This window comes from Eublepharis macularius, chromosome 18 (assembly GCF_028583425.1).
Source record: "Eublepharis macularius isolate TG4126 chromosome 18, MPM_Emac_v1.0, whole genome shotgun sequence".
In the NCBI taxonomy this organism is placed as follows: Eukaryota; Metazoa; Chordata; class Lepidosauria; order Squamata; family Eublepharidae; genus Eublepharis; species Eublepharis macularius.
Window position 1 is genome coordinate 14,965,409 of NC_072807.1, and position 13,627 is coordinate 14,979,035.

Here is a 13,627-nt window from a genome sequence, read left to right on the forward strand (position 1 = left end):
CTGTTCACTTGGGTATTATCTTTTGGAATACCAGCAGTAGGAGACACTGTAGGTGCACCACTGTACATCTGGCTTTTGGAAGAGGGAGCACTAGAGAATTAGGCTTTGGTCACTGATACTTAATTATAACAACACATGAGCTGCTTTGTGATGTTGTACTGCAGTGACCAGGAAGATGCTTTGGGGACAAACAGGGAAAGAGGACTCCCTCTGAACTGTCGGTGCTATTTAGCTGACCTAGAAGCCAAGCTACAAGTGATGAATTACACTTGCCTGGCAAGTGAACAGACTCATGTGTATTCCTCCCTGTTCACTTGCCATTCACTTGCTCTCCACTTGGAGCAAGTGAATGGCAAGCGAACAGGGAGGAATACACGTGAGTCTGTTCACTTGCCAGGCAAGTGTAATTCATCACTTGTAGCTTGGCTCTAGAAGAGGATGGGTCCAGAACATCATCGGATCCAATCCTCGTGATTCACATGTACCAAACCCTTCCCTGTCCTGTGATATTTCACTCCTACACATCTGAGGGGGAAAACACATTGGGAGTCGGTGGAATTCTCTCCTTAGTAAGGCACTTGAGATGGCAGCCTGCACGACCAGATGAGATTGTCTTAATTATTATTATTATTATTATTTTTAAATATTTTTATTCAATTACATCAATCCCAGATTGTCTTAATTATTGAAAAAGGCTGGAGTAAGGCACAAGGGGCAGGCAGAGGAAGGAGAAAGTTTTGTAAAAAAATAACCAGGGGTTCTAACTAAGCAAAAAGACTGCAAGACAAGGGAAAGATTACTTTCATGCATATGTGTGTTTGTGGGAAGATTATTTCTGCTCCCCAATTATTAGATCTTGTGGAGGGGGGGCGCAAAATCAAACTCTACCCACATTTACCTACTTGGCCTGGGTCAGGCACAAGGTAATGGTAGTGCCATGTACATCTGATGGCCTTATGAAGCTGACTCTCCCATCCCACACTCCCACTCAGCTTTACTTCCACTTATGAGTGAGAAGAGGGGGGAAGGCAGGGGACCCTCTGGATAAAACAGGTCACCCAGACCTAAAGATGATACATCCCTGTGCATTGCGATGTCCAGTAAAAGCCTCTTTTGCAAGAATATTTTAAAAATTAAAGAGAAACTTCAAGTAAGTTTAACTGGTGTGGCTTTTCATTAAGCCTTTGTGAAGAATAAAACTTCACCAAGTGGAACTTTGCACTACAGGGAACTGAGGTCAGAGAGACTAAAGGGTGCGATACACTTCCAGGGCCTAAAGAGCTTGCCCATAGCAATGTCGACACGGATCTGCATGCAGTGGCCACACTTATCCTATGGGAGGTTGTCAGGCTTGGTTTCCAAAGTCCAGGGTCACGTTCCAATACAGCTGTTTGCCAGAGGTGCAGAAATGGAGATGCCAACTCCAGGTTGAGAAATTCCTGGAGATTTGGGGGTGGAGACTGGGGAGAATGGAGCTTGGGGAGGAGAAGGACCTCAGAGTGATATGATGTCACACACAGGCCATCCTCAGAAGTAGCCATTTTCTCCGGAGGATCTGCTCTCTCTAATCTGGAGATCAGTTGGAATTCTGGGAGATCTCCAGGCCCACGCGGAGCAGGTTGACATCCCTAGACGATACACCGCAGCTACTAGAAACTAGACAGGGAGATCGGGACAATGCAGAGAAATGAAACAAAAGTCTCCTTACACCGGGAGCAGGGGGGACACCACTTCCCTAAGCAGACCCAGGATACGCAGTCTCCACGTACTTGTGCAGGGGAGCAGAAAAGCTGATTTTATTAAGACATATGCCAAAATAGCCCACCTTTCCAGACCAAAATGACCAGTCCATTGTGCACCAGAATGCCTAACTGCAATTACAAAGACAGTACTAATTTTTTTTAAATCCACACATTAAGAAAGACGGGGATGCATCTTAATTGGGAGAACTACATTCCATTAACAACATTCGATTTATATACCGACCTTCAGGACAACTTAATGCCCACTCAGAGCGGTTTACAAAGCGTGTTATTATTATCCTCATGATAATCACCCTGTGAGGTGGGTGGGGCTGAGAGAGCTCTGAGAAGCTGCGACTGATCCAAGGTCACCCGACTGGTTTCAAACAGAGGAGCGGGGAAATCAAACCCGGTTCTCCAGATGAGAGTCCTGCTGGTTTTATTACACCAAACTGGCTCTCAAGTGGAACAGTCCCATGTAACCTGAAGATTTCCTAGAGGCAAGACCAGCAGAAAAGATAGCATGACTGGGTAAGACTGCAGATTAAGCACAGCCCCAGATTTCAAAGGAGAGTGAGGCTTCTCTCACTCAAAGTAAGTGGGGGAACAATTTCAAAACTACCAAATATTCTTCTGACACAACTGCAAGCTACATGCTTGCCCTTCAGTATTACTGCAAACGAAAAAGGGCTTTGACAAGAAAAAAAAACCCACAGTTTTCACAAGATTGCAGGAAATGCCCAGTGCATTTTGGCTCCTTCTGAGTTTTGGCATCCAGGTCAGCTGACTATGAAGTACAAGTGGATAAAAATTAACCACCTCCTCAATTAATTAAAAATGTCATTTGAGTTTGTCAGTTTGAAAGGTTTGTATTAGTAAAGCACAGAATTTTAACAGAGATGTTAAAGCAAAGGTCTTTAACATCTCTAATTAGTCTGGTTACAGAAAATGGGTAGTATCCCCTAAACTAGGGAAAGTCTCTCACATTTAAGACTCTATTGCTTGATGCTCTGGAATTAAATAACAAAGAAAGAGAGAGTAAGAGGAAAGGCTGCCTAATTATTGAAAAATTAAACAAGAAGTACCCCAAACCCTTAAAGGTATTCAACATATATTATCAAGTAATCCAAGACTGAAAAAAATACCAAATGTATGCTGGCCATCTGAAAACACATTACAAGACAGCACATATTTGGTATTTTGCACTGTCAATCCTGGATTAATTGAAAATATATGTTGTATTCCTTTAAGGTTTTTTGGTGGGGGGAGGGTCCTTCTTGTTTAATTTTTCGATAATCGGGAATTAAGTGACACCATGCCCCAAGACCAAAATTTATCAATGTATGCTTTTATTTTTTTTTGTTACCACTTAACACTTTCAGTCTTAAAATTATACTGGTAAATTATCCTTCCCAGAGAAAAACCATGCCAGAACATTAATGGGGGATAAAAAGATAAAAGTGCCCTTGTTTTGGTCTGCCGTCATACAGGACAAAATGAAGATCTGCTCACATCCCTAGCTAAATTATTTGCAGCCACTGGAATAACATCTCAGTAAAGTAACATGCTAATACAGAGGTCAAAATGCCTATTGTATTTGTTGCCGCAGAAAACCTCTGACACTTGATCCTAAACATGTTTATGTGAAAGGGTGGGACTTAATCTCCAGTAACTCTGTTTACAATTGCAATTTACAGGTTCAATTTGTTACACTGATGTAAAGAATGAAAATGATTTAAATAAACCTAACACTCGTCTAGCGTTGGTTTTACTAGTATGTTGGTTTTGAGGTTTTAAAAAAGTGATTTAGTGCACTTTTTCCTGTCATTTTATACTTTTGCTGCTGGCAGTACAGAAAAATGAGAGAGTGCAGCTTTTAAATTATTGTAAGAAGGCAAAACCTTTGCCATAGGCAGCAATCCAAAATGTACCTATTAGAGAGTCTGCCCTAATGAACTCATAGGGATATTTCTGGGGAAAAATTCCTTAATAGCCAAACGTATTTCCACACAAACTGTCAATTATGAGTCCACTTAAAACTTTGTTTTAAAACTTATGGCATATCTAAAAGATCCTCTTTGGAATAACTTCCTTGTTTTCTTTTTCTAGGAATATCTAAAAAGAAAGATGAACAACGAAAAGTATTTTTAAAACACATCTTAAAGATATTTGCAGAATCTACAAAAAAATTCAGTGCAGGCCTCTGAAGAGGAGACATAAAATTTTAAAATCAATATATAATAATAAATTTGAAAGCGTGTATATTTTGGTGGAAGTAAGAAGAAGTAAAAGGGTACACTGAACGTTAAAACATTACACTTCCTGAAAGACATTTGTCTTTTATCACTTCAAAGGATTAGAAAGGACTCCTTTAGAAAGGACCTCTAGAAGGACTTTTGATTTTTAAGATCTAAAAAAAATCTGTTTTTCTGTCCTATCTAATTTTTGTTAGGATTAAAAGTAGTAGAAAGATTTCTTGAAAATATATCAAAATGGAAATGGAAGCTCTACTGTGGGATGGAAGCAAGAAACTTTCACAGCCTGAAAAGCCTTGTATAAATAAAAGCAATAGGTTTGCAAATGCTGAGCTTAGAATCAGCACATGCGCAGCTAAGCTGTGTTGCACATTCACAGTAGTGGGACTTCCACAGCGGGTCCAGATCCTACCGGGCAAACCTTTCATGCTTAAATCACAAGAATAAAGACGTACACACAAAAGACAGGTGCCTTCAAGATGTATACATGAAAGACAGGTGCTTCGTATCTCCTTCACAGTTTTCACTCTTTTGAATGAAACCGGTATTGTTTTGTGAAATCCTTTTTGTTTTGAATCTGGGACCGTGGCTTATGTTCTCCAGGCATTTCAGCCATTTACTAGAAGTGGCACTGCTGCTCTTCGGAAGGAAAAAAAACAACACCTAAGTGTCCCCACCACTTTTCAGGAAAGCCACTTTGAAGCCCCCCGATTCATAAATGTAATTAAATAATTACATTAGTGCTAATTAACATGAAACTGCAGATTATTTAAGCGCAAAAAACCCCCACTATTCAACTTCTTAATTATTCTTGTGCACACAGCATTTCCTTTTGCTCAGGCGCCCAAGGTGCAAATAAAGCATCCCATCTGCTCGTAATTAGAACTAAATAATTTCAGAGAATGCAGCTTATCATTTTGACTGCACATTTGATTAAAAACAGGGCGCAAGCATCGTCCCGACTTATCGGTGTAATAGCAACAAAGCAGGCAAGCCCACGCCCCCCACGCCCCCCCCGTCATTAAAGAAGACTGGAAGCATTATGTTATTTCGAGGGGAGGGAGGGGAGGAGAAAAAAGGGGGGGAGAGAAATACAACTTTTTAGTTCATTTCATACAGATGAAAGCGAATTACAGCAAATCACCTCTCCGCTGAATAGCGGCCTCTACATAATGACTTTATTTGCTTAATCCCCAAATTAAACGCCGTTTCGAGCGAAGGCCCTGCGTTATTACTCGCATCATGTCGACAACATTTTCCTGCCGAGACCAATTTGAATAAAACAAGGGCCTTCCTTGAACTCAATCAAGGAGTCATAATGTGGTGGGTAATAGAGGTTGCTGATAGATCCACAGACAAAAAGCATTCTACCTAATGACGGGACGTGGATAACGGTCCGCTTAGAGGTCCTGATGCGATTCCAGTTGGCGGCCAGATGCTGGAAATCAAGGAAAGGCATTGATCAGTGACAAGGGGGGAAGCTGCAGCAGATACCAGCCAGTCAAACTTCCATTGTTCCCCCCACCCCACCCTCTCTTTTCCCACTGTACAGTTAAGCCAGGCATAAATTATATTAATTGATTTAATCACATACTTAAAACATCTTCCCCAATTAATTTAATTAGATGGCTACATGAAGCTACTGGCAGGGGAAGATTAGAGGCTGATCACTTAATTAACAGAATATGAATGAAAAAAAAGAGAGCGAGAGAAAAGCAAACATAAATGAAATGGTGAGCACTAATTAAAAGCCTGTCTGCAAACTTAAGTACTTTCTGACAAAGTAGTGACTGCCACAGAGGCAACTGATTTTTTCCCCCTCTATAACAAATCAAGTGCACAGTAAAGGTATAAAGAGAGGAGAGGGGGAAGAATAAACAGAGAGACAGACAAGGGAGATGGAGGGGGTTAGGGTATATCTTGAAGGTGGAGGCTAGCACAGGGCTGCCACCCAAAACAGCAGCACGGGGTTGCTTTCCCCCACAGTGGACACAGGGAAAAATGCAACACGATGCCATGTCACACATTACATAGGAAACAAGGAGGAACTTGGCTAGGAACGGCATTGTCAGATCCAACCCCAAGTCTGCTGTAATGTTTCATCCACAGCCTCTGTGATGTAAAATGCTGAATATTTTTCTGACGAACGAATGACCAAGTCAAAGCAAAAAAAAAAAAACGTAGCCACAAAAGGCTGGTGAAGGGTGAAGTACGATGCTCAGACATATGCACAGTTAAACAGACAAAAAAGAGAGAGCGAGAAATATTTTATTGCAACTGCTCAAGCAGGCAATATTTAGAAAAGGAGCCCGGCTGGGACAGCTGGCAGCCTTGCACACCTTGGCCCTGATGCAGAAATTCTCCAGGTGTTTCTGTCGCGATTCCTTCAGGGTCTTTCTGACTTGGCCCATGTGCATGTGCACGAGCCACGAAATGGCAATCACGCCAGAGGCCCACTGCCTCTGTCGAAAAGTGACGTAGGCTTTTCTGAGCTTGTAACACCTCCATGTGGCCTGGATCTTGATAGCTGCCATTTCGATCCCGTTCTGACCTTTGTACCTCTGGCCGGGTCGGTTTAAGAGTCTCTGGACGAGTACATTGTTCTTTATCACGGACAGAAGTTCCTCCCTGGTTGGCCTCTGGTGAAATTCAAAGTCTGGAAGGACTTCCATCACCTTCTTTCCCTTGATGATAGCCGAAGGCACAGCATAGTCCTTCAGAAGACCAGCGACTTGTAGCAGGAAGGAATGGGCACTTCCCCAGAACAAGCAACAGTGCTGTTTGAACCCCAGAAGATCAGAAGCCTCGTAGTCTACGTTTCCTTGGCGAATCAGAATATCAAAGTCCAAAGCCAAATTCTGGAAAGTTTGAGCGGGCGTCACTTCCGGTGTCTACAGAAAGAGAAGGAATCCATGTTTGTCAGAGATGAGCAGTGGAGACAAACTGTCCCATTACTTTATTAGCTTCATTTGTACCATACCTTTCTTCCCAATAAGGACCCAAAGCAGCTTACATCCTTCTCTTTTCCTCCATTTTATCTCCACAACAACCTGTTGAGGCAGGTTAAGCTGACAGTATGTGACCGGCCCAAGGTCACTATTCACAGTAACTCTGAATCCAGAATTTTCCAAAAACCCCAGTGCAACATATATAGATTGACAATGGAAAGACCAACCTATTTTCTTGTTTCCATCAGCATGTTATAAGACCCACACCTTATATATGCATCCTATGCTGGGGGTAGGGGGAGCCCAGGAACAGCCCTAAAAGAGGCAGTAGCTCAGCTATAAAGATGAGGGGGAGTCAAAACAAGTCCCCCAGGGTTACTGAGAGGTAGGAAGGGCAGGGCTCATTTTTAGGGGGAACGCAGTTCCGGCAGTTCCCCAAAGAGGTCACATGTCAGGTGGCCCCCACCCACCTGACTCTCAACCATTTTGGCCCGTTTTGGCCTGGATTGGGGCCAAAATGGCCCGGATCGGGCCTCTAACAGGTGGTGGATCACTCTCCCGCTCAGCAGCAGCTCGATCCTGACCATTTTGGGCCCCTTTTCGGCCATTTTCAGCCCCTTTTTGCCATTTTGGGCCCAATTTCGGCCCTGAATGGCTAGGATTGGGTCCAAAACAGCCAGGATAGGTGATGTCAGGGGTGTGTGGCATATGCAGATCAGTTATGCTAATGAACCATGTCCGAGCGATAGCAAGGGGTGTGGCATATGCTAATGAGTTGTGCTAATGAGTTGTGCTAATGAGTTCCTCCAGCTCTTTTTCTACGAAATGATCCCTGAGGAAGGGGATATGGTGGCTAGCACTAGCCTGTTTGGGAGTGGAGGTGAACTCTGGATCAAAGGCCTGCTCAGGTGTCGGGAGAAAGACTAGGAAAGTAGATGCAGCAGGGATGAAACAGTTAAAAGACAGAAGCTGGAAGAAGAAAGGGGGGAAAGGCCAGTATGTTGGCATTGGTAACAAGTCTGGAAGCAGGGCAGCTGGCAAGGCTTAACCCTCCCATGAGCAGGAGGGCTTGGGGAGACAGGAGAACTGCAGAGACTTTGGGGCAGTGGGGAGGCACAGGTGCCCCAGGGGCTTACCTGGAAGTAAGGATGCAGTGGCTAAAGGACTTTGGGCAGAGCCCTGCTGCTTGGAGCAGACCCACCCGAGGCAAGCGCAAAGGAGGGCATGGGGTTTGGCAAGTAGGTCCCTTGCCTTAACGTGGAGTTTTACCCCAGGAAATTTTGCAAAAGGTGACTGACACAATTAAAGGAGAGGTTCACTCTACACCGCCCACCCCCAATCCCCATGTGGTTTTTGGTGAAGCTGGAGGAAGACGGGCTACTCCTGTGGGGCTGGGAAAGAGGAGGAGGTGGCCCCGATTCAGGGTGCTTCACACTGGTCAACTCACGGCAATTAATATTTGCTGACACATGTCCTGAAAAGGCCAGCATGGGCAGGTCAGGGGATGTGATTGCTTGCTCTTGCCACGGGAAAGATGCAGAGAGTTTCCCAGTCTGCAGAGGTATCTGAATTCAAGGGAGTAGGGTCAGGCTCTAGCGCTAGGCTTGGTGTCTATTCAGGCTTGGAGGAGTAACTGACTAGCAGTGTCATCCGATGCACGCTGAACTGGGAACAGGGCTTATTGAAAACCGTGGGAATACGTCCGCATTAACCTGCAAAGGGAAGTGCAGTAAAAGTCACCTGACCTGCGGCGTGGAATTACGGAGCTCGGTGCAAAAATCAAAGCTACATCGGCTGCGTACAGGAGGAAAACTGTTCCCCAAAAATGCCACGATACCTTTGGGACACAGGCAGAGGCAAAGGCGGACTCCTGCTTCCGGAGGGCCGGGCTCAGTAGTTGCTTGGGTTTCCTGAGGGACAGCACCGAGATGCAGGAGGGGGGCGGGGCAATGCTGCCCTTGGTCCCTTTGCTGCCCTTGCTCATGTGGCTGTGCGCAGGGCCAAGGGCCACCTTCTTGCTCTCCGCGCCTCCATCTAGGGGAACAAAAGCCATTTTTTTTAAAGTTCTCGTCCAAAATCAATCCCGGATCTCAAAAGAGAAGCAACAACCAAAGCCCATTCTGCTTCACTGTGCAACTGTAACCAGCCCCGAGGGGACAATTTTGACACAAGCAACATTGCACTGCTAAGGCGTCATCTGCTATAAATATTTATTCCTTTTATTTTGATATCTGTACCCTGTTCTTTTCTCCCTAATGGAGACCCAAAGAGGTTTGCAACTTGGTTCTCTTCTCTTCCGTTTTCTTCTCACAGCAGCCCTGGGAGGCAGGTTAGGCGGAGGGTGTGCGACTGGCCCCAGGTCACCCCGCAAGTTTCCCAGGCAGAGTGGAGAGATTTAACCTGGGTCTCCAAGATCCTTGTCCAACATTCTAACTACTACTTACACGGGTGTAGAGTGCAAGGAGGCAGCCCTCAGATGCTGGGGAGCACGATGGGATGTCAGGATGTTAAACGGTGGCAGGGTGAAGTGGCCAGTAGCCCTGCCATCTGCAAAGGCCGAATGGCGATGGCTGGGAGCAGTGACCAGCCCCAATGCATCTAACACAGACAGGCAGGGAGAGAAAAGAGTTCTAGCAAGCTACAAGAGGGCCCCGAGGAAGTCCTCACCTGCTCTGCTTGATCGATCTGCCGCAAAGACCAAACGAGATATCTGTCTAACGTAAGTTGGGTCAGGGTTTCCCGACCCGTTTTACAAAAAGATGCCACTTGTTCCCAAGCACTCCAGGATCCAATTTGGTGGTGGAATTGACCTTGGCCAGCAAAGGCTCTTTTTATTATGATGAGCTTCAGCCTCCCCTCATGCCATTGTCCCCCACAGCACGGGCAGGTAGGCTGAAACTCCTCCCTCCTCCTGCACCGGGCTCCAGAGAGCCAGTTTGGTGTAGTGGTTAAGAGCGGCGGGACTCTAATCTGGAGAGCCGGGTTTGATTCCCCACTCCTCCGCTTGAAGCCAGCTGGGTGACCTTGGGCCAGTCACAGCTCTCTCAGAGCTCTCTCAGCCCCACCCACCTCATAGGGTGATTGTTGTGGGGATAATAACAACATACTTTGTAAACCGCTCTGAGTGGGTGTTAAGTTGTCCTGAAGGGCAGTATATAAATTGAATGTTATTATGTTATTATTATTAAATGAAAAAGCCCACAGAAAGCTTGGAAACATGAGTTCCCCTACATCGTCGCCTGTTTGTAAAATAAGCCAGAGAACCCCACCTGCACCGGCCAGGTGGAAGTCTCTGTCTGATGATTTATTATCCTTCCGCCAGGCCTGTAAGACAGAGATGTTCCGCCAGGCATATGGCGGAGGCTAGGCTGGGCCCCCGCCGGCCATACTTGACTCGTCTTGAAAAGATCTGTCCACCACCCTATATATATCTATAGATATGGATATATGGGTCATGTCTGAAATGAAGTAACTCTTCCATCGCCATCTGAGGAGAAGTTTTTATTGTATGTAGTGTTTTAAATTTTATCGTAATGTTTTATCTGCTTTTATGTAAATCAAAATGTTGTGCTTCGCCCTGAGCCCGCTCGGTGGGGAGGGCAGATTAAAAATCTAATCTAATCTAATCTAATCCAATCAATCAATCTTGTTTCTATGACCACTACCAAAATGGAATACAGACAAAACTGACCAGGTGACAGTGAAAAGTGATTACATTACAGCAAAATCTCTCTGTCCCTACCTGAAGCCTTTTTCCTGTGCTTGGCGTGAAATTCATGGAAAGCCGCAGGTTTGAATAGAACAAGAGGCTTCTCTAGAGTAAGCTTTGCAGCACGTGGGATCAGCCCTCTCTCAATGAGATTCAGGATTCCTGGGGGGTAGGTGAGGAAGATTTTACAGGTTACTTAGGGCATCCGGGACGTCAGACTTCCCAATCCAAAACCCAACTGATGACAGTATCAGGAGAAAGTCTTGTCGGTATCATTTTTAGTGTCGGCTGTGATTAGGGGATCAAATAGGAGAAAAGCCAGGGTGAGCAATTTTTTTGCTGATATGCCCATCCACCCATTTCCCCTGCTCTCTTATCTTTATGGATCAAGAAATGGTTTGAAAATGAAGAAGATGGAGGCTCCCCAGCCAGGCAGCAGCTGAACGGACGAGCCAGAAAGCAGATCCCTCCTCCTGCTTATTCAGACTCTCCTCTCCTCCCTCCCTATATTGTACCATGAAAGCTTGCTGTTGGGCACTTGAAGGCTGGTGTGGGGAGGGCTTGGCCCATTTGCTCCTGTTTAATAGTAAACTTAACCGCCAATCTGTGATCGAGTTATATACACCCACCGTAATGTACACCGTAATGGGAAAAGAGGTGGTGGAACTCAGTGGGTTGCCCTCGGAGAAAATGGTCACATGGCTGGTGGCCCCGCCCCCTGATCTCCAGTCAGAGGGGAGTTTAGCTCGCGGCGAGGAGGGCAATGTCAACTCCCCTCTGGCTGGAGATCAGGGGGCGGGGCCACCAGCCATGTGACCATTTTCAAGAGGTTCTGGAACTCCGTTCCCCCGCGTTCCAGCTGAAAAAACACCCTGTACACACCAAGGAGCAAGCATAACAAAATAAACCCAGCAGGCAGCCAGGACTGACCTTTCTGCTCATCCATTTTGCTCATAGGCAACTCAGAGTACGAACTATTCAAACAGAAGGAAGGTGGAGCCACTGAGAGGTTACCCACTGTGACACCTTTGGCTACCTTCTGAGGGGGTGCCTATAAAGAGAGCAAATAACAACAACAACAACATCAATATCAATAACAACATTTAATTTATATATCGCCCGTCAGGACAACTTGACATCCACTCAGAGCGGTTTTAAAAGTATGTTATTATTATCCCCACAACAATTACCCTGTGAGGTAAGTGGGCTGAGAGAGCTCTGAAAGAGCTGTGACTAGCCCAGCGTCACCCAGCTGGCTTCAAGTGGAGGAGGGGGGAATCAAACCCGGCTCTCCAGATTAGAGTCCCACTGCTCTTAACCACTACACCAAACAAGAGACGCCTGCCTTCAACCGTCCACACTTTGGGTGGCTACAGTATAGATTTCTTCGCTCACGCAAGGCTAAATAATAAACACCCTTTCTGCTAGGAATAATTTCATTATGGCTTAATAAAGAAAACAGTACGCGCTCCGATTTTACTGCTTCCAAACATGCTGCCTGCTTGTTGTCTGTCAGCAGCAGCTTCTATAATTTAAAAGAAGAGTTAATTAAAAACCAATCAGTGTCTTGCGATGTCACCTATGCAATAAATAATCAAATAAATATGAAAACAAGAATAACCTGGGCCTTTTGCCAGGAACCGGTTTGGTTTTGGTGACTGCACTGTAAGCTGAAGGATGGTGTGCAGGAAACTATGACTGTATGAAAATCACTCTGTGTTGCAGCCTGTTAGTTTGACATTCAGACCAGTGTCACTCTCAAACCCGCCTGCTTCGATCTCCGTGGTGGTGGCCTGGTGAATTTTGCTCATTTCTCTTACACGAATGGCCACATTATCTATAGTCTGACGCTTTTTGCATACTCCACATCGCAACCGTGGACTGCAAAAAACAACCCTTGGCTGTCAATTTACACCTTCATTGCAACACAAAACAGGAGAAGAAAAATAGAGAGGTGGCATTGAACTTGGCCATCAAAGGCCCGTCAATTATCTCCACAACTGAAATATCTTTCATGAGCAGTGAAGCAATGGCCACAGTCAAACACTGTTAGGAGAAAAGAGGCAATGTGCAGGAGGAGAAAAATAGCCCCTAATCCACCTCTTGTTAATTCAGCAGTAACCGATTCCAGAAACTAGCCCCTTACTAGTCTAGAGAATGGAACGTACCACAGGTGGATTGTGCCCATTTGCCCTTTTTAGTACGAGAATGAGAAGCAAAGCTGGGAAGCCCAGTGTTGGTACAGTCTTTCCATATTTCGCACAGCAGGAAAAAACTAAACCACCGTAAAGCTCTCTTAGCTTCTGTGAAAGCTCTTGATGAACAGCCCCTGGCAGGCTTTTGTTGAGGCCCAAAGAATGTAGAATCGGCGTTAGAACAGAGCAATGCGTAAAAGCTGAAGGCACAATTGAGTCTAAATCAAGCGGCTTCTTCTGGATTTCTGAAGCGGAGAAAGAACATCTTGCGAGTTCCGCTGTTCAATAAATAACCGAGCAAACACCGAGCTCCTGTTGCTCACGAGCGAGCCCTCGAGTTGAAGGGAGACGCTGAGCTACGCATCCAGCAGCATCCCCGCAAAGCTCCGCTATCCAGACTGTGCCTTTTAATGGGTTTACTCCCGTGTAATGCTTGCCATCATGGGAATGCTTTTGCAGTGCAAGCCTAAGAAGAGTTACTCCTGCCTAAGCCCATTGATTTCAATGGGCTTAAACTAGGGTAACTTTATATTGTTGAAGGCTTTCATGGCCGGAGAACGATGGTTGTTGTGGATTTTCTGGGCATAATGCCAAGACCACGGCGATACAGCCCGGAAAATCCACAACAACTAGGGTAACTGTGCTTAGGATTGCACTGCTAGATGATTTTTGTGGCGCCGTATGCTTTCAGAAGCCTTCATTTGTCACTGGTCAACTGTGAGGAGGGCTCTGAAATGATCCCTTGAGCAGGATCCAGCAGCAATCCCACCAGATCCTT

At 45.4% G+C, this 13,627-nt stretch overlaps 1 protein-coding gene across 1 annotated transcript in view; it reads right to left on the reverse strand.

The window, feature by feature from the left end:
- The window catches only part of IQCH (IQ motif containing H), a 100,542-nt gene that overhangs the window by 71,169 nt on the left and 15,746 nt on the right, over positions 1–13,627 (reverse strand). Inside the window, exons 6-10 of the mRNA XM_055002774.1 lie at positions 11,585–11,705; positions 10,688–10,816; positions 8,783–8,979; positions 6,337–6,888; positions 5,369–5,435 (exon numbers count right to left, since the gene is read on the reverse strand). Of these exons, the coding sequence (XP_054858749.1) occupies positions 5,369–5,435; positions 6,337–6,888; positions 8,783–8,979; positions 10,688–10,816; positions 11,585–11,705 (1,066 nt within the window). The remainder of the gene's footprint in view (positions 1–5,368; positions 5,436–6,336; positions 6,889–8,782; positions 8,980–10,687; positions 10,817–11,584; positions 11,706–13,627) is intronic.